At 34.7% G+C, this 21,026-nt stretch overlaps 1 protein-coding gene across 2 annotated transcripts; it reads left to right on the top strand.

Moving 5' to 3' along the window:
• The first annotated feature begins 896 nt into the window (after nt 1-896).
• On the top strand, nt 897-20,271 carry hsf4 (heat shock transcription factor 4). Of its 2 annotated transcripts, none has more exons than XM_022679721.2 (13): nt 897-2,467; nt 6,851-6,959; nt 7,225-7,352; nt 8,191-8,315; nt 11,030-11,105; nt 11,218-11,285; nt 12,776-12,875; nt 13,071-13,195; nt 14,389-14,583; nt 14,712-14,823; nt 14,987-15,052; nt 16,399-16,505; nt 17,239-20,271. In XM_022679721.2, the coding sequence occupies exons 1-12, from the start codon at nt 2,189-2,191 to the stop codon at nt 16,456-16,458; spliced, it is 1,443 nt and encodes a 480-aa protein (XP_022535442.2). In that variant the 5' UTR covers nt 897-2,188; the 3' UTR covers nt 16,459-16,505; nt 17,239-20,271. The 2 variants fall into 2 exon arrangements, with proteins under 2 accessions (XP_022535442.2, XP_007256274.3); XM_007256212.4 differs by having other exon boundaries at nt 16,360-16,505.
• The last annotated feature ends 755 nt before the right edge of the window (nt 20,272-21,026 follow it).

Raw genomic sequence — 21,026 nt, 5'->3', positions numbered from 1 at the left:
CACCAATCAGAAATTAAATTACAGATATTTGGACCCCAAAACCACCTTTGGCCCTCAATTAATGGAGAATAATGAAGCTTAATGGTTAAAAACTAAAAGTTTAAAAAGTCTAACTAGCAATACTGCTACTGAGTGCTGATTGGTTGGTGATTAAACAGCTTTTTGGTAACTACAGTCCTGGCCAGCTAATGCTATAATAATGTTATTTTACAACTACCTTTGCAAAGTTAATCACGTACCCCATTATTACAAAAAAATATTTCATAATTCAGTGTCATACTTACTGAAATGCCTACCTGCAATAATGTTTTCCATAACGTGTTAACAATAATATTTATGTGTGTATTCAAATTTATATAGTATCCCATTTCATTTAATTCATATAAACAGAAATTAACTGCTACAATTCTGTTGGGAAAGATCTCTCCTTATTTTAGTTTCCCAGGGCTAATTATGGGCCATGTAAATATTTAATGTTAATTTTCTGAAAAAGGACAAAATTGAACAATATCATATTTAACATGGGACACTTGCAGTCAAGTTTCAATTTCACATTTATCACAATTTACATATGGACTGCATTAGAAACCATGTAGTTTTTATCATGAGGCAAAAGCTGATTTTATAAGACTGTTTGTTTTAGTATTTATACAGTAGAGTTGCCAACAGTGTTTGTCTACCATATATTGGTCTACCAGTTAAGTCCTTGGGTGCCTAGAAAGGCAAGAAGGCCCTATATATGTGTAATAGTAAGTAAGTATTATCCTTGACTGTATATTTTATATATTACTTTAGTTAAGGTAGTTAAGGAACAGTATTGATAAGAACAACACAATTATTCGCTACTATCAGTTAACAAGTAATTTTTTTTCTCTCTCAATATCTTTCTCTCTCAATATCTTTAGTATTTAAAAATAATGAGATATCAACTTAATATCCTGCTAAACAAAATCAAGCTCAAGACCAGCTGATTATTCAGAAAAAAAACATTACCTATGCTGGTAGGTCAGTGTAATGTTTATCAGTTTAATCTTTTGAAAGTTTGAGAGTAGATTTTAAAATAGAAAATTGAGTGAAAAGCATTTTTTCTATTTAATATTGTGAAAAATAACTTTAAAAATTTAAAATAATTTAATTTTCTGATTTTTCCATTCCATTTGTAATTGTATACTGCAAAAATGGAACATTTAGAAAATATTACATGTTTCCTAAAAATCTCTTTGTGAGGTGCAGATTTTCTAATAAAAAATGAGAAGAATATAGATGAGAAAAATATATATATCTTACATATTCTTGGCACAAGAATAATTCTACTCTAATGCCTATTCTTCTCTCAGCCATCTAATGTGCATCTAAATTTAAAAGTAGGAGTTTAATAAGTTTACTTCTTATTGTTATTGTTAATCTCAAAATTAATGTAATGATTATTAGCTGATTATCGATCTAACAGGTAGTGTGTTATATTTGTATATGTTTAAGATGTGTAGTATCCCAAGACAAATTAGATTATTATTATTTTTATTTATTTGGTTTATTGCTCTATACTCTAAGCTAGTTTACCTACATTAGCATGTGTGCTCTCAGGTCATTTAAATTAGATTTACTAGCAAAATTACTTCAGTACCAAACACTTTTCTCCACCATACAGTCGCTTTTTATGCAGGATCTTTAAAGTAAAAAAATTGCTGGCAGTTACTTTAGTTTCTTAACTGGAAATATTAGTTGTATTCAAATCATGTTCTAGTTAGGGATTTAGTTTTTTTGTTTGTTTCTTTTTCATTTAGGAATTCTTTAAGCTTTCAGAGTATTTTTTATTTTATATACTCACAGATTAAAGAAATTTATTTTTGTCATGTTTGTTTACGTTCTCTAAACTTTAACTTTACAAACACTTGAATACCTGTGAGGATTGTCTGAACAATAGCCTTAACCACATGAACAATTCAAACACCCTCCCACACACACACACACACACAAACACACACACACATCCCCAAAACTCACACATCACTCCCCTGCACAGGTTGTGTTGGAGCATTGTGTGGTTTGGCGTGACAGGATGGTATTATTCTAGGCTTTGTGCAGCAGTGTATTGTTCCTGCACTGCCTCTATTGTTGAAGGAGCAGTGATGCTGCGGGCCTTTATGCTGACTCCAGCCTGGGGCAATGACACGGCCTGATGTGACAGATGACTGAGCCACAGGCAGAGGGAGAGATACAGGGGAGCATCAGTAGCTTGGGCACCCAGCAAGTAGCCAACTGGAGATGGACTGAGGAGTTTGAGATCCTAATACCCACACACGAGCTGCTCAGTGAAGGAAGCCCGAGGCCGAGTTCAGCCATGCAGGAGTCTCCTGGCTCTATAAGTGTAGACGGAGGATACGCCAGCAATGTGCCTGCTTTCCTCACCAAGCTGTGGACTCTGGTGGAGGACCCGGAGACCAATCATCTCATCTGCTGGAGCACTGTGAGTCAACCCTCACACTTCCCATTCACATCCCACTACTAACTTACTGTGATCTAACACTATATTTATATGATTTAGAAAAAAAACATAAAACAAAGAAAGTTCTTTTTTTATTTTGAAAATACATAAACTAAAAACTAGACTAGAAAAATGTGTAGTGTAAAAGTAGAGGAAGATGATTTGGCAAGTATTATCTAGTATTACCACTGATGGTAAAAATCATACTGTGTCCTTGTGATGTAACTGGTCAAAGAAACAATAAATAATGTTTCCCAGTCCTAATTTGTCGTAGCAATAATGTACCTTATTTTGCATACAGTAATGATATGTATATAATGTAGAATTAAACATAGTAAACTAGGCACCGGAAGATTTTTGGGATTTTGGAATAATTTGCAATATGTAATATTTGTTATGTACATAACCAGTGCCAAAGTTAACATAAAACATGTATTTCTGTAGTCTCTAAAAGAAAACAAAACTGCATGCCTTTTTAGACGTATTTAATTCAATAAATACTGTTATTATCTGTTTCAAAATAAATAATATATAATTAATTCTAGTATGAATAATTTTCTGTGATTTTTACATTTACAGTAATTAATTATTTACAGATTAATTTAGGTTTGTAATAAGATATATTCTGGATTTTATTTGTTTTAACTTTTTTTATTTTTGAAACCTTTGAAATTATCATAGCAATTAGCAATTTAACGATTAAGAATCTTTTCTTGTATAATGTTAATATTTTAATATGTATGAATGACAATAAAGCCTCCTTGAATTTTGAATGTAAGCAGTTGGTAATAAGAATATGTATATAATATGTTTTGTTTTATATAGAACCAGTAAGTTTTATATTAGACTAAAAATAACTTTAAATACTAATATAAGGGTTTTAATGGCAATAATTCAATTTGTGGTACAGTAATAAACACATCTGTATCTTGAATTTATTTTTCATTAGTGTAAATGCTCAGTTCTAAAGCTATAAAGGCCTTTCTTTTTACACTCTGTCCTACTATATGTGTGCTGCATTTCAGTATAAATAACCCCGGCTTCAGCTTTACTTAGCTGCTGTCTATAAACTGAAGAATGATGTTAGTCACCTTCAGCCCAATAGCTGTTATTTTCACTGCAGGAGTCTTCATAACATGTCTGAGTTTCACAGCTGAACTGAGTGTTTCTGACTGTTACCTGCTGTTTGCTGTTGAATACTGAGCACAAGTGATATTTATAAAAAGAGAGGCTTTTGCAATCATTTAAACACTTCTGGCCTAATGACGCATTGTAGTAATAAACACAGCCTGTGCAGCTAATTACAAATAAAGTAATTGTACACATAACTACACACAATATTTTGACATACAGCTCTGGAAAAATTAAGAGACCTCTTCAGTTTCTGAATCAGTTTCTCTGATTTTGCTATTTATAGGTATATGTTTGAGTAAATTGAACATTGTTTTTTTTTATTCTATAAACTACGATCAACATTTCTCCCAAATTCCAAATAAAATATTGCCATTTAGAGCATTTATTTGCAGAAAATGAGAAATGGCTAAAATAACATAAAAGATGCAGAGCTTTAAGACCTCAAAAAATGTAAAAGGGAAAAAAGTTCATATTCATAAAGTTTCAGAAGTTCAGAATATTTGGTGGAATAACCCTGTTTTTTTTATCACAGTTTTCATGCATCTTGGCATGTTCTCCTCCACCAGTCTTACACACTGCTTTTGGATAACTTTATGCCACTCCTGGTGCAAAAAATTAAGCAGTTCAGCTTGGTTTGATGGCTTGTGATCATCCATCTTCCATCTTGATTATATTCCAAAGGTTTTCAATTTGGTAAAATCAAAGACACTGGTCTCTTATTTTTTCCCGGAGCTGTATATTTACATAGGATTTAAAGAATAATAAAAATATTATTTACCAGAGTGTCCTGTGCAAAGGTTTAGGCACCCCAGGTCTTGCAAATGCCAAGACCTCTATTAGTAAATCAGACCTGAGGTATGTCACCTGCCAGCTAATATACATGTCAAGCTTTATATATTCTGACTTTTTAAACTTCATACTAACCCTCATCAAATACAGGCTCAACTATGTGACTGTCTAAAGCAGGGTTTTTAGCTAAAGTGTTATAATAATAATAGTTCCCTTAATTTACATAGTCAACAACAATTGAATCTCAAATCAAACCGCAATTCATTTACAATAATATGTATTGGCAGTTGTTATACTGAACTGGTTGAATTATAAATAAGAAAAATAAAACAAAATGCAGGGAGGAATGAACTTGCTTAATTCATGATTACAAACTAAAATTTAATCCATTCTTAAAAGCTTGGATTTAATGCTCAGTGTTTTTCTTTTTAGAGCATACAATGTCAAAAAAACTTTCTTTTGACTTGTCCTCCTCTCTTCTCTGTCATTATGCCCTCGCTCAGCATCGTTCAGCAGTGCTCCTCATAGTTAGACATGCATAATGTACTAGAGTCCCAGACTTGAGTAAAAGTAAAAGTGCTCTATCAAAAAGGTAACTTGAGTAGAAGTGAAAGTGTTATTTAACCACCACACCACCAAATGTAAGTACTAAAGTATTCAACATTATTAGTACTTAAGTATTGAAAGTAGTTTATTCAAAAATAAAATACTCAAGTACTGAAAGTGAAGGTAAAGTACTTTGTTATGTATTTATTACAGAAAGTAGTAGAAAATTGGCAGGGTGAAAGGCGGAATGGGAGCATCGAGGTCTTCTTATAAGATCAGCTTGATCACTTGATTTACTTGATTTTTGAGGAGCTTCATCAAACCTGGTTACAGTGCAGAGCATCTACTGCTCTGGCTTTAGTGATAATGTGGGTAAAAGATGCATTGGACTTAAACTCAATGAAAATATGTAGTAAAGTAAAAGTGAAAAAAATAATACTCCAGTAGATGCAGATACAGCATTGTAGTACTTAAGTACAGTAGTGAATTAGTTTTACGTCGGTACTAATCATCTCTCTCATAATGCATCACAAGTCTGAGAGTATCCTGGGCTGTTAAACTTCTGTTGTAAAGTGAAGAAAAGCCACACACACAATCAAAATTAAAACAGTTTCTCCAAAGTTAAGCAAATCCGCATGACCTTTGATCTATAGATCTGAAACAGAAGTAATCAATGTCCACAAGGCAGAGAAAAGCTATTAGAAAATGGTGCAACTTTTCAGCTTGTGGTTTCTACAGTGTTATTTAAAAATGGCTTTTTAGGGGAACCGTAAAGGTTGAGACATGAGATTTGACTACCATTTGACTACTTGCATGAAAGTCTAGTTTAATCAAGGGACGATGATCTTTATGGAGCTGTCATAATAAGAAAACCTTAAGTAAGGTTTCCTTATAACTGAATTTTGGGAGATGATCCCAAAGGTGATGTAAGAGTGAGGGGTGTGGTTCAACATCTTTGCTCTCACCACCACCCCTTCCTTCTCTCAAATACTCACTACAGCTATAGGGTTCATAGGTCAAACTGTGACCTCATCACAAACTCACAGATGTCAGGATCAGCTACAAATCATCTAGAAATGTCAGATTCATTTTCAAATCAGGTGATGTGAACTGTTAAAAAACAAAATAAATTAGTCACAAAGGTGTAGTGTCATTGGCAATATTGCATGGGTGAACGGAATAATAAATTCCACAATATATTAGCAAATCCTAATTGCAAGTATCAAATCATCAGTACTTGTTTTACCTTGTCTTAAGTCATTTATACTACTAAAAATGTCTTAATCCATTGGCAGATATTTTTGGTTGTTTTGAAAAAAAAATTAATTAAAAGAATTAAGCAAAATAATCTGCCAATGAAGCAAGCATTTTTAGTAGATTATATCACTTACAACAAGTCCAAGGAAGTTTGAAAATAATAATGGCTTTTTATAATATTGCTTTAATAATCTCAAAATGAGAAATAATAAACATTTAGACTATATTTAGAAGGATTTCCCTTGCTATGTGTATTTAGGCTGATTAGGCATCTTGTAGAATAGAATGTGGCTTAAGATTTAAGTCTGTGTTTAATCAGAGATGTTATTAATGACGGCAGCCACTGATGGCAATATAAATTGGATTTATTTAAGCGTTAAAAATTGCAATGTTTACGGATAAATCACTGTTCTGCTTAAACTTTAGCATAAGAAATTATGAATTTAATAATTGTGTTGTATTTGTTAGTGTAATAGCCTTAATACACACACTTCTGACATTTTTTCAGAAGTATATGTGTTTTGTATCCAGTGTGAATTAAGTTATTAAAAGCTTTTTTTTAGCGATGTTGCTGTTGCTGATTAAATTAATGCTTTAAACTAATGCTTTTTTTTTTTTTGCTTGATTACTTCCATCTAGACTGGAACCAGTTTCCATGTGTTTGACCAAGGCAGGTTTGCCAAGGAGGTTCTCCCCAAATACTTCAAGCACAACAACATGGCCAGCTTTGTGCGCCAGCTCAACATGTGTATGTATTTAATGGAAGAGATATAAGCTATTAAATAAAAAAAAAACATCTGCTGTTTTTAGGAAAGATAATAACTTTAATAGCTAATATCCTTGGAGTTTTTTGGATATACTAACTTATTGTAATATTGTGTTGAATTAGTGGAAATAATTGGGTTTAATAAAGCACCCCAAAGTGATTCTACCTCACTGAGTTGAGTGGAAATATTCACCTGGATTATAAAGTGCTTGTAGTAAATTACATTGTGTGTGCTGTTGTTTCTCAGATGGCTTCAGGAAAGTGGTGAACATTGAACAGAGTGGGCTGGTGAAGCCAGAGAGGGATGACACAGAGTTCCAGCACCTCTACTTCCTCCAAGGCCACGAGCATCTGTTGGAACACATTAAACGCAAGGTCTGATTCTTGCCTGAGCAACCACACATTCATAGACTATGGGGAATATACTTTACTGAACTATACTGGACTATACTTATTGGGACACCTGCTCAATTATTGTTATTATTATATATTCTGAAATCAAAGATATTAAAAAAGGTTGTACTATAATTCACAACATTCTATTTGATTTTGGAGCATGGCTGTGGAGATTTGATTGTATTTAGCAACAAGAATATTAGTGAGGTCAGGATGCTAGGTGTTTTGGATGGAGTACCATAAATTTTTGCTTTACAGCTGAATGCTGATGCCACCCTGTCATTAGGCTCTTGGCCTGTTCTATATTGGCAGTATTTCTTCACAGGATTACATTACATTACATTACATTAGGCAGACGCTTTTGTCCAAAGCGACTTACAATAGTCAAGTACAAAGTAATAGAAGTTAAAAGTAAAACAGTTTTAGATAGGTCAAAGGGAAATAATGGGAAAGAGAAGTGAAGGAGGGGAATAAGGAAATTAGGTTAGAAGTAGTTAGATAGTTTGTTAGAGGTGTTAGGAGAGTAAGTGCACTTTGAAGAGCTCTGTCTTCAGGAGTTTATTGAAGATGGCGAGAGATTCTCCTGATCTGGTAGTGGAAGGTAATTTGTTCCACCATTGGGGAAAGCTGTGTGAGTGCTTTTGCACATTTGTGTCAGCAATGGCTGGAACTTAGTAACTGTAACTGAATGTATTTATTACATTCAGGGGTGTCCACAAACACTTGGACAAACACATGTACCTACACACATCAGGAATGTAAGTAAAACATTTCCAAAATCATCACATATACATCACTATATATTCTTTTTTATCAGGTTTCTATAGTGAAAAGTGAGGAGACTAAGGTGCGGCAGGAGGACTTAAGTAAACTGCTGTATGAAGTTCAGGTTTTACGCAACCAACAAGAGAACATGGAGTGCCAGATGCAGGATATGAAACAGTAAGTGCCCAAATACAAAACACATGCACAAGTTTAAGAGTTTAAGTGTTTTTTCATGATAATCTTGAGTAGGGGCAAAACAGTCTAGGTGTCCCCAGTGGTGCAAAAGACTTTCATTCAAGGCTTGGAGTCCAAGTTATTGGCCTTGTTCTCTTTGAGTGAACAGAATGTCAATTTCTCCCCTTCTCATACTGCACTACACTTGTTCCAGCCCAAAGCATTTTTTAATTTCTGTCATCAACCAAGAAAAAAGTACTGAAAAACAGCTAATTAAGTCAATAGACAACAAACCAAATAGCAGTACTACTTTGTACTAAGTGAAATTAATGCTGTGTGTATTTATGTGAATATTGATTAAATAAGGACATAATACTGATGTTTTCAACAGGCCTGCTTTAAATTTTCATTGCCTGATTGTTCTCTTGCCAGTGACAGTTAATCAAAACCATATAAGTACTGAACACTGAGTCAAATTGAGATTAGCCTGTTGGTCCAGCCCCCCACTACTCAAAACTCAGGTCTCAGATTGGGAAAGTTATTTGCACACTCCTGCTTTAGACCAATTCATGACTCAATATTAGTAGTAGATTCTTTTTTTTAGCTTTTCACTGGCCCTCATACATAGTGGCTCTGTACTTACTGTGGTCAGTCTATCCTTGGCCCTGTTAACATGTATCTGGATACTTTTGAAAGAAACTTAAAAAAACTTAAGGTTTTTGTCATCATCTTGGCCTCCGATCCACATGAAAATGCTTTAGTCACTGATAATGAAGTTTCTAATTTTTGTCATGTGGATGGGGAACATGGAGTTTGTGAAAATGCCGACATCACAATGCATGCAAGTTTCTGGCTGAACCTCCAATACTTATTCCTGACTATATAGTGAACAACATAAGCCATTAAACTACAATGTGTACACACAGGAAGCACTATATAATTATTTTAGTATATGAACAAATGGAGCTGCTATTTTGTTACAGTTATATAATGCTCAGTTTGGATTTGAATCTGTAATGTTGTGGCTTGCATAATACACTATATACGGAGTATTATATCATTTTGGATTATTTATTATTAAGTAGTATTATTGTCGTATCCTTGTTTGATGTATGTTTCCGGCTTTAGTGTTCAGCTGTACAATGATTTTAATGGCATTAGCAACACTTAAACAGTATTGTTTTTTTACCCTTCCAGTGCCGGTGGTACTGTGTGATGTGGGGTCTTTTAGTGGTTGTCAATAGATTCAACTAATTCATTTGTTTAATCACAACAGAATTAATTGTGATCAATCACACTTTTCCGTCTCCTTAAGACAAAGCTTGAAATAATGGTTATTTAAATGTAAATATATAAATAGATTAGTGTTCGATAGGCAAAGTTAAATTATATTTATATTAGTGATGTCAATCGCTTAAAAAATTATATTCTGTGATTTAATCATGACTACAATTATGATTCAGTTTTTAGTGGTACAATTCTAGCACTCCTGTACTGTTTGGAGGGAGACAGTAATAATTGTTTAGTGCGTTGAAGGCCTAGCATAATAGTAATAATATAATTTGTTTTTAAAAGATGCTTTTTGAGTATTTTAATGTGCTGAGTTACTGAGTTTAACTGAGAGTTTTAATAGAGGAATTAAACACTAGTGTAGCTCCATATTCCACAATTATCAACAGATTAATTTCAGGTCAGTTTTGTGCATAATACCTTATGACAAATGACAGCTTTTGTGGTAATGTCTGAGCAGGCTTACACATTTTTTAACATTACAAATCACATTTAAAAGCTCTTATCAAAAATTAATCTCTAAAATAGACATTTTGTATGGCATCACATAGTTCCATTTCTTACACAGTTATTATGTAAGTTTGGTAACAACTACAAACAACACAAACATTTTTCACTGCAGGAGCGTTTGACCCTTCACCTCAATCCATCCTTTCTTTCCACACCTTCTTCCTGTGGCCTGTGTTCACTGAGCCTGTGCTTTGTTTGCTGCTGAATAGAGCTCACCTGACTTTAGGGGGGCAGAGGGGGGATTTTAGTGGAGGTCAGGTGTATTGATTTGGTACAATCAAGTGCATTTTCATATCACTCTAATATAGATTTAATACAATTATATTATTTTATTTTAAACTGTAATAAATCAGCCTAAATATGGTAAAGTGTTAAAGTCTACTCTTCTTTCTTTTTCCACCATTTATTCTCTAACTCTTCACTCTGTGCCTCTTTTTATCTCTCTTTCTTTTTTTTTACTTTTGCTCTCTCACTGTTTCTTTCTTTGTTTTCTCTCTCACTCTCTCACTTATTATTATATACTCTTGTTTCATGTCTTTTGCACTCTTTCTTTCCCTTTTTATTTCTTTGAACTGTATCTGTCTTTTTCTGTTTTCTTTGCTCCCTCTTTTTTCTTTGTGCTCTCTCTCTCTTTGTTCTTTCCTTTTTTTGTTTTACTCTTTTTATTTCTCTCTTTCACTCACTCTCCTTCTTTTCTTTGAATTTTCTCTCACTTTTTTCCCTTGTGGTCTTTATCTTGCCCTCAATCTGTTTGTCTATACTTTGTTTACTTTGATTACTTTTTTCCCTTTATGCTTAAACTTTTTCTCGCTCATTCTCACTTGTTTTATGTTGCGCTCTCTCTGTCTGGCTTTCTCTCTTACACTTTCTTTCTTTTTCTGTTCTTTCTTTTGCACTCTCTCTTTTCTCTCTTCTAGGCAGAATGAGGTGTTGTGGAGGGAGGTGGTGTCATTGAGACAGAATCACACACAGCAGCAGAAAGTGATGAACAAGGTAATATATTAATTTTTTAAGAGAGAGAGGGGGGGGGAGGGTGTGTGTGTTGCTCTGGTGTTTGATGCAGTTCAGTAATGCTGAATCACTCTCACTCTCTCTCTTTTATTAGCTGATTCAGTTCCTGTTCAGTCAGGTGCAGCCCAGCACCCCCAGCACTGTCGGAATGAAGAGAAAACTGTATGTGGTCATGTAATTGCCTAATACCCCCCCCCCCCCACACACACACACACACACAGATAGAGCAGTTTGTTTGGATTATTACTACACACACAGTGACACACAAACACACAGCGGCAAGCAGAAAAAAAGCTAATCAACATGGCGAGGGCCTAATAAACACTGCAGTGCGAATGGCCAACTCAGCTGGATACGGTCAGCTGACACAATTCACTCGCCCAGCTGGCCTGAATGGAGCTGAATGCTGAATCAGACCAACTGAGCGCTGGCCTTCACACACGCACACACACCACCCCACTGAACCGCAGCGCATGACCCTCTACCCTCTATGAAGAAGTGCACTGTCAGCTAGTGTGACCCGTGAGAACAAATCGGGTGAGAGGGAGGACAAGGCCCAGTAACATACTGCACAATGCTGCAACTCTCATTCACCGCACCCAGAGTGTGAATTCTCAGGTGTTTACACTCCCAACAATGACACCTGTGCTTTAACTTTACTTTCAGAAGAAGGGCCGCAGCTTATCAAGTATGTGAGTCAGTAATGTCCAACAGTTTTAATGTCCTAATGATGACATAGGGTACATAAATGTGACATATACTCTAACCCTAATCCTAAACATAACGTTCATGTTTAACTCAATCTTAAAACCACATTTAAATTAATTAGAATGTCCTATATCAAAAACCTTCCATCTCCATTTTTGAAGTTTTCTACATTATGGCAAATTTTGACAGTAATTCTCGGTTTTGGGTCAAACAAAATTATAATGAACAGAATAAAATAATTATAATGAACAGACCAAAATAAATGATTTAAAATGGATTAAAATAAAATAATTATAAGTAAAACAGTATTTTTTTCTCGTGTAAAGCTCGTTTTTTATTTCATGTATTTTTATTTCTTTTGCACTTTTTCCCTTCCTTTCCTTTGTACTCTCCATCTGTCTTTCTCTTTGTGGCTCACTCTTTTTTAATTGTGCTTTCTCTATCTTTACACTCTGTCTTTCTCTTTGTTGCATTTTTTCTCACTTTTTTCATTGTGGTCTTAATCTTAGAGTTACCTTTCCATCAGTTTACTCTAATCCTAATCCTAAACATAACATTCATGTTTAACTTTAATCTCAAAGTCACATTTAAATAATGGTCCCATATCAAAAACCTTCTATCTTCATTTTAGACGTTTTCTACATTATGGCAGATTTAGACAGTAATTCTCTGTTATGGGTCAAACTAATTATATTGAAGAGGCCAAAATAATTATAAGGAAGGGACCAAATTAATTATAATAAAGAGAGGAAAAAAAATATAATGAAGGGACCAAAATAATTATAATGAATAGAGCAAAATAAATGCTTTAAAATGGTTTAAAGCTGTGATTTGGATTTTGTGAAAAAGAGTTTACTTATTGCAAGAAGATTGTTAAAATTCAGTTAAAAATGTTACCAGTTGTAATTATTGTATTTAATGGCATTGATGCTCATATCTCTCAGGCCTCTAATGTTAGATGATGGCTCCACCACTCCTCCTGCTTCCAAATTCAGTCACAGTCACTCCATGGAGCCAATGCAGGAGCCCTTCTATATCCAGTCGGTAAGCAACAGACTGTTGTAACTGTATGCTTTTGTCTGGAATAGCTTAAGCTGTGCTGTGAATTTGACTCTATAACTGTTAAAAATATGTTTTAATTCTCTTTGCATCAGTATACTTCTGTAGCATAATTGACACAATTGACTATAAAATTTCCTCAAAATAAATCTGTTTCTTTTTTCTTTGTCTTCCTCTCAGCCATCCACAGAGGCTGCCTCATGTTCCACTAGCAGCACAATAACAGGAGGACCAATAATCTCAGACGTCACTGAGATGTCACAGCCCAGTGCCATGGCTATGCAACTGCAGTCAGATGAGTCGAGGTATAATTAGCTCATTTTAACACCGGGGAGAAATTGGATCTCACTTCTCATGAGTTTGCAGCTGCCTCATTTCATGCTAAAGACTGGTTTATACCTGCTCCAGACCTACAGACGCGACATAGGAAGCTATGAAACAGTCAAGTGCAGAGTCTGTGCACAAGACTCTTAAATAAAGTTAGTGCCCAATGCATGTAGTGATGCATATGTGCTCTGGCTGGTTATTAGCTGAATTAATGGATGTAGTATCAATCCATTCTGCCGCCTTTTTTCATTTGTGAGCCAGTTTTAACAAATGTTCAGAAATAAGGGATAAGGAATAAACATTGTGCCAAAATCTACTTATTTGTCTTAAAGAATTGTGTAAGCATTCTTTGTTTAACGCAGTTTAGAGAATTAAAACCAACCATATACCAACATTAACATCTACATTTCTATATTTTTCTACTCTCAAATTGGAGTGAAAACACAGTGCTGCAGTAAAAGCATTTAGCCATTTAATTATTTTACCGTTATCAGATTATGTATAAAAATACTACATGTTTTAGATTATTTTTCAGTCATGGTAACTCCTGGGAAAAAAAAAAACAATAACAAATTTGAAAGTTGAGGTATGACCCAATTAACAGCGAATGCTTTAAAAATGTTTTAATAATGTTGCAATGTTTAGCCTGTACAGATATAATGTTGCAGGCACATGTGCCATGTAATAAGGGTTTGCATCACAAAGTTTTTTAAAAAGTTAATCACAAAATGCTTACCAGCTAGACAAATACTAACATTGTGGTAATATTACAAGCTCCCAAACCTAAAAATTGCAGCAATGTTATCATTACATAAAAAAAAAAACCATAAAAAAAAGTTTATAAATCTTGACAGATTGAACTTTCTAAGGATGTTAAATTTTTTTTTAATTTTAATTGTAATGTCCAAAACGTTTTAGCTGCAGAGCTACCAAAATGCTTTTCTAGGTTTCTTAGAAACCTTGGTTCTAAGGCACAGAAAAAAAAAATAATCAAACGACTTTGATGCTGCAGTATTTAGTATAAATTTAAAATGAATGTTTAAAAGCTCTGATACATTATACTATGCCCTTTTACAGGTTCACAGATTGTGATGAAAGCCTAATAAATTTAGCCCTAAATGAACACTCTAATGCAGTTATCTAATTATTCTGTGATGCTTTGGTATGTCAGGGAGAAATGTCTGATGCTGATAAAGGAGGAGCCAGTGAGTCCAGGTGTGCGTGGGCGGGGCGAGGGCATTCCACTGGGCTCCTGTGAGGTGTGTGCTGAACCCCCCGTCCTCCCTGTAGCAATGGTGCAGTCCGTCCTGGAGGGCCGAGGATCAGCCTCTGGAGAGAGGAGGACCAAGAGGATCATGATGGACAGGTCTATTACAGTATTTATCTTTATATGTTATAATATGATATAATATTCATACTCTGGAATTTATATAAAACAAAACACATTGTTGCTGCATTGTTGTATGTGTGTGTGTGTGTGTGTGTGTGTGATAGACCAGAGATGTCTGATGCTGTGGAAAATGTGGACATGAGTCTGGAGGAAATACAGCTCCTCCTGAGAAGCCACCAGCAGCAGAGTATGGAGCCCAGCACTGTCTCTATGGATGTAAGTTACACACACACACACACATTTGACAGTGGTGTCAGAATGGAATAACAGTTGTGCTGTACTGTATACCAGCTTTCTGCATAAAAAATATAATAAATCAGCTGATGGAGCCGGTTATATAAACCTCCCAATCATACAGTGATCATTTTCTCTGTTGTAGCCATTCACTTTTAGCTTGCCAATGAGTGAGTGGAACTTCGCCGAGATGGACTCAAATCTGAAATCGGTAAGTGGATCACTCAGTTTCACCTAATCTCTTCATGGACCTTAATACCTTAATGCACGAGAAATAGCTTTATTAAATCAAATTTTAAGGTTATGTTGATTTTAACAGTGAGAGATAGAATATCAGAAATACATCCAGAAAATCACATCATATAAATCATATAAATTTATTGGCATTTTGCAGAGATAAAAAAGTATTTATACTCTCTGGCAAACAAGACTTTATACTTGGTGACTAAGCCCTTGTTGGCAAGCACAGAAGTCAAGTTTGTTTTGTACTTGATGATGAGGTTTGCGCACATGTCAGGAGGAATTTTGGTCCACTTCTCTTTGCAAATCATCTCTAAATCATTAAGAGTTGGGGATTTTATCTCTCACTGTTAAAATTAACCTACCCTTAAAATTATAGTCTGTTAATCTCTTTGTCTGTGTGCAAACTTCCAAAATCAGCAAGAGATCCAATTCTTATGTCCTTCACTATATGTAATTACTGAACATACTGAACATTGCTCCAGGCTAATTCACCCATGAAAGAACTTCTGTTTAATTTATGTAAAACGTGAATAAAAAAATGCAAAATTTCCAGGTGCAGCATATAGAAAACAACACTGGATCTCAAGGCTAAATTTTATTATTAATGTTATTAATATAGTTTTTTTAGCATCTGGTTTGGCTCTACATTTTCATGCAAAATTGGAAATGTTATCATAGAATGAATAATAAAACACAATAAATAATAATAATAATAAGAAGAAGAAGAAGAAGAAGAAGATGAAAAATAAATAAATAAAATGTTGACGCAATGAAGCTGTGGGTGGGACTAAACCATAACAAAGTGACTCCTATCTTCCAGACTTCCACAAAATACATTACTACAACTTACTACAATTACTAAAACTTTTTTCCACTATGTAATTTAATCAGTAGTGCCAGAGCCAGGCTTTCTGCAATTAAGGTTGTTTTTTATCTGATATAAGATTACATATTACATATTACATATAAGTAGGGTGTCCATATTTTGTTTTTCAAAAAAGAAGAAATGAAAGGGGGCACTCTAAAGTCTGTCATGGTGAAGATGTTTGTGTGTGTGTATGAGAGAGAGTAAAAGTGTAGGAGGTAAATATCTCAACAGAGAAATGATGAGAGTTAAAAGACCTAGCTTAAACTGAAAGTGTTTAAACAGACATACGGCTCATTACAGCTCACTCCCTCAACATTCATTATAACAGCACACACTGAACCTGAACACTGAACCTCGGAATGCTGCTGAACTGTGTGCTGCTGTTTATCTGTGTATTGTATGTGCAGGAGTTGGCTAATATCCTCATCCCTGCTGCTATGTCCCAGTACATGTTTCAGAGCCAGGAGGGAGAGGCCTACCCCACTGCTGGCTGTGAGGAACAGTGAGGGCCTGACGCTGCAGCCGGCACAGGCTACTCCTCCTACACCATCCGGTAATCTTCCCAACATTTCATCCAAGCTTTCTTATATTCTGATTTTATTTATTTTGATTTGATTTAATTTTCCACTGTCTGTATTACCTAGTGTTAAGTTATGACAATAGTACTGCTCACAATTTACTAACATCATTAACATTTAGGCATAAAAGTCTTTAATTAGCATTTGTAATACAAAAAATATTTTAATAATTTCATCTCCCCATTATAAAGGAATTAAGGAATTGACAATAATACCCAAGTAGGATGGGTTCCTCTGACTGAGTCTTGGTTCCTTCCAAGGTTTCTTCCTCTTAAAGGGAGTTTTTCCTTGCCACTGTATCACCACAATAATTGGCATCTCTGTGGTGCTGCTCATAAGAGACGTGGACCTGTTTTTCTCTGTAAAGCTGCTTTGTGAAAACTTTTGTTGTAAAAAGCGCTATAGGAATAAAATTGATTTGAATTGAATTTAATTAATTGCTGCACCACCTGCCCCCTTTCTGGAGACATACAATGCTCTAAAGTTAACTATTTAACCAGCTAGGTTTCTGATGTATATATGTATACATATATCTGTATCAGGGGCTTAAAGGGTTGTCCCAATTCTTGTACTCTGTTACACTCAGGAAGGCTTACACTTGGAAATAAGGGTAGAAAAAGAGAAATGGAATTGGAAAGGTTAAAATGTCTTATTTAGTTAAAGTGTAAATGTGTTATTCTTATTTTGCTATTTTCTTCTCATGAGCAGATCTCGGTGAACACATGGCCTGTGGATGGCAGATGGTCCTCACATCCATTCAGAATATTCAGCGATGTCAGGGTTGTGATTGTGACAGCCAGAGTTTCACACGGAGATCCATCATCAGCTGTGGATTACAAAAGCACATCCTGATACTCTGAACTGAATGACCTGCTCAGTGGAATTCAAGTGTTTGCAGCTGAAGATGTGCATTAAAACGTGTACACAAGAGAAACACGCTGAAGCCACTGGTGAAGTTTCCGACCTGTTTTTTGTTTTTTTTTTCTTTTTGACGCCATCCAAAGGATCTTATTCTCTTGAGAGAAATAATCACATCACACATCCACTGAAAGACCTGCAACACTTAAGTTAAACCCCAGCCTGAGTGGTGAAGACCAGTCCACTGCTGAGGTACCACTTTTCTACCAGTATGACGCGGGAGTAAATGAAGGAGTATTTGCATCATTGCATAAAAAACATGGCCCAAGTTTGAATGCACTTTAGTCTGTGTGTTGGAGTTAATGCTTGTGGAGCTGGGGTTTCATTTCTAATATTTGGTTGTAAATATACATTTCTATATATTTTCATTTTGATCATACACTATATTTGTATTCAAATATATATTTATAGCAATATAAACATAGAGAACATTTGCTACTGTAATGTTTGTATTAATGTGAGAGGTCTAGGGACTTTTAAAGCAGACCTCACATTAGGAAAAGAAAAAAACTGAAACCATGCACTGCTTTTTTGCACAATTTTGTGTCTCTATTTACTCAATAACACATTCTGTATCTGAAGCAGATACTGAGGCACCCAGTATCTTTGTGCACTAAAGTATTTTTTAGTTGAATTATATTCTTACTGCATTTACTTAAATGTCTATGCTATGCTGATGATTTATATTTTGTCTCTGATAAATTTAGAGTACATTGTCAATATTAGCTTATTAATATTAGTTTATATTACGAAACTGAAACGATTGAAACAGCATAATCTAGCAGTGTCAGCCTAAACAGTATTAATATTTTATGTTAAATGTGACTTGCTGCCAAATTTAGCAGATGAATTTGATGTATTGTGTATTTCTAGTTTTATCTTTGTGACAAGAACTTTGAAGATCGGAACTTCCATCAATTCTAATTTTGTACATTCTAACCTTAATCAGTATATCCTTCTATTAAGAAGTAAACACATTTTAACAAATATAACATATGTATATATTACACACAGGTTTTAAGGTTTTGGCAGTCTTGTCAAAATTTGTAGAAACAAAGAGTGAACAATCTCTGTAGATTATTAAACATTAAGCTCAGTATTTTCAGAAAATCTTAAAGCACCACTGCTCAAAAAATGTAAAGATGAACTGTTAAATGTTAGCTAAGGGGGTTAGAAAAAAGGCAGAAAAAATCAGTGGATAATAACATTGTGTGTTTTATATTTGATTGGCTGCAGAGGTTTCGGTATGAACACAGTTAGTCTTGCTCTGTAGTGGGTTGATAAAGTTTCCTCCCCACAACCCTCCTAGTGTGATGTTGATCAGCACAGGCGATGGTTGAAGCTAGAGAGCTGTGCTTTCCTCTGCTGTGCTGCATAGTGTTGGTGGCTGACTTCACATGAGCTAGTCTATTCCTTCCAACTATTGGGAGCATAACTAGAGATAGGGCTAGTCTATACTATATATCATATAAACAGAAACTGGGTAATTGAATATTCATGTTTGGTTTGGGCAAATACAGTAATCACAAACGCACAAAGACCCTTCAGAGGTGGGACTCTTTCTGGTCCCAAACGAACTCTGGAGCAGTTTGACTGTAGTAAGAACATTTTCTGACCTCAATACATCTCTGCAGGTTTAGGCAACTTCGCAAATTTGAGCTAAACACCTAATTAGCCCAGATAGTTACTACATTTCTGTTGCACAGAAATGTAGCACTAGTTCATATCATAGGACCTTCTTCCTGTATTTACTTTCTTGCTCCTACCAGAGACAAGTCTGACCAATAGGTGGAAAGAAAACATTCTCACATGGTTTTGTGCACTTGGATTTTTCCCTATGTATAAAAATAACCAAGAGGAAACACTTTAAATTCAGGCCAGAGAAATGCTTGTATACCTTCATAGTCATTTATTACATACAATATTAAAAAAAATATATATGTTTAAGATTTTACAACACATTTAGTGCTTTTAGCTTTCATGTGGACGTATTTGCTGTTTAAGCTGACACTGAAAACACCTCATATATGTGACCACTTAACATGGATACATAAGATCCACTAACACCTCAAAGAAACAAAACATGACTTACTTTCTGTGGCAGCCATATTGTGCAGAAAACACCCTAGATCTCTTACAGTCTTTTTCTTTTTTATTTTCTTTAACTGAAAGTGCAATACTGTGGTACTGATTTGTAAGATATCCCAAAGATGCAATACATGTGACCATTAGAATGTATGGCCTGAATACAAAAACCTAAGCATTTGTGTGAACACTGATGATGAAAACACATAAATAGTATAAGAGTAATTGCACTAAGAGTGATAACTGTATTAGAAATAGCATGGTTTCTTTTTATGTTTATCTCCTCGGTTCTCTCTAGTGTTTAATGGTTTGTTTTGAAGAGAGTGCTGCTGTTTTTTTTTCTCTCTGAACGCTTTTTCACAATCGCCTCGATTTACAGCATTTGTTAAAATGTTTTTTATTTTATTTTATTTGATCATTTGCACTGGTAATAAACGAATGTAGCCTAATCCAATGAAACACGGTCACGCTTGTCAGGATTTGCTGACTTCATACATGCATTCTTTTCCCCAGCTGAATCAACGAAAGGGCTGTTAAAAAAGACCAATGCTGCATTTTCAGACTGGAGTTTATCTGTCCATGACTGCCATCGTCACAGTGCATTGTTTTAAATATTTAAACTTGTACAAATATATGCAGAAAAGAAGATATCTTGGTATTGTTCACAAAAGAAATAAGCAAAAAAGTTTTGGGCTCCAAATGTCATGTTAATTCTTGAAATAAACATTTCCAGCATTACGTCTTGTGCATGGTTTATTTTAGCATAGCATGAGCTATAAAAAATGTATCTCCAATAATTTCATGGGAGAAGGAAAAACCTTGTGCTTTTAATGGGAGTCACTGTATAAAATACTTTGTTCCTATTAATTTATTATTTCATTTCTATTGGCCCATTTATTATAAAAGGTGTAGCTTTGTGTTCACATGTGGTAAATTAAAAATCAACAAAAATGGAGATGCATTTTTTTTCCTTGCAGGGCGACTATATAAGATCTTTAAGACTAGGAGTTTCCTTTATGGCTGTTTTTGTACAGCAGGACACTGGACTTTACCTCAGCTGTACTGGGAATCAAACTATTGACCTTCTTGTCCCAAGCCTGTTTCTCTAACCTGGTCCTGGAGGTACACAGCCCTGCACCTGATAAATCTAATCAGCTCATTAACAAGATCAATCAGAAAAGTGTGGTGTGTAAAGCAATACATTTACAAACAAAATTATCATTTTTTTTTGTTAAATGTGTTATCTAAATTTAAAGCTATAAAGAGAACAATTAATCATGAAGCAAAACAAGCATGGCCATATGCAGCTGGAAATAGTGTGTGACAGTGCAGCCAGCACATATAAATATACATATCTATACATTATTAAATACTTTTCTAAATGCATTACAGGTCAGAAAAGGCATCAGACTAAATCTAATCAGTGCATGATTGAGTTTAATAGGTATACATGATCAAGTAACACACAAGCCACATGGGGGCGCCAGAAAAAG

The sequence above is a fragment of the Astyanax mexicanus genome, chromosome 9, assembly GCF_023375975.1.
Source record: "Astyanax mexicanus isolate ESR-SI-001 chromosome 9, AstMex3_surface, whole genome shotgun sequence".
Classification (NCBI taxonomy): Eukaryota; Metazoa; Chordata; class Actinopteri; order Characiformes; family Acestrorhamphidae; genus Astyanax; species Astyanax mexicanus.
The sequence above is the reverse complement of the archived record's forward strand: the minus strand, read 5'-3'. Positions and strand labels throughout refer to the sequence as shown.

Bases quoted from the DNA above. Each gene is read 5' to 3' on its own strand.
- hsf4 (XM_007256212.4), top strand. From the start codon at position 2,189: ATGACTGAGCCACAGGCAGAGGGAGAGATACAGGGGAGCATCAGTAGC. The intron at 11,106-11,217 runs GTAATATATTAA...CTCTTTTATTAG, and splicing joins AGCAGAAAGTGATGAACAAG to CTGATTCAGTTCCTGTTCAG. The intron at 13,196-14,388 runs GTATAATTAGCT...TTGGTATGTCAG, and splicing joins CTGCAGTCAGATGAGTCGAG to GGAGAAATGTCTGATGCTGA.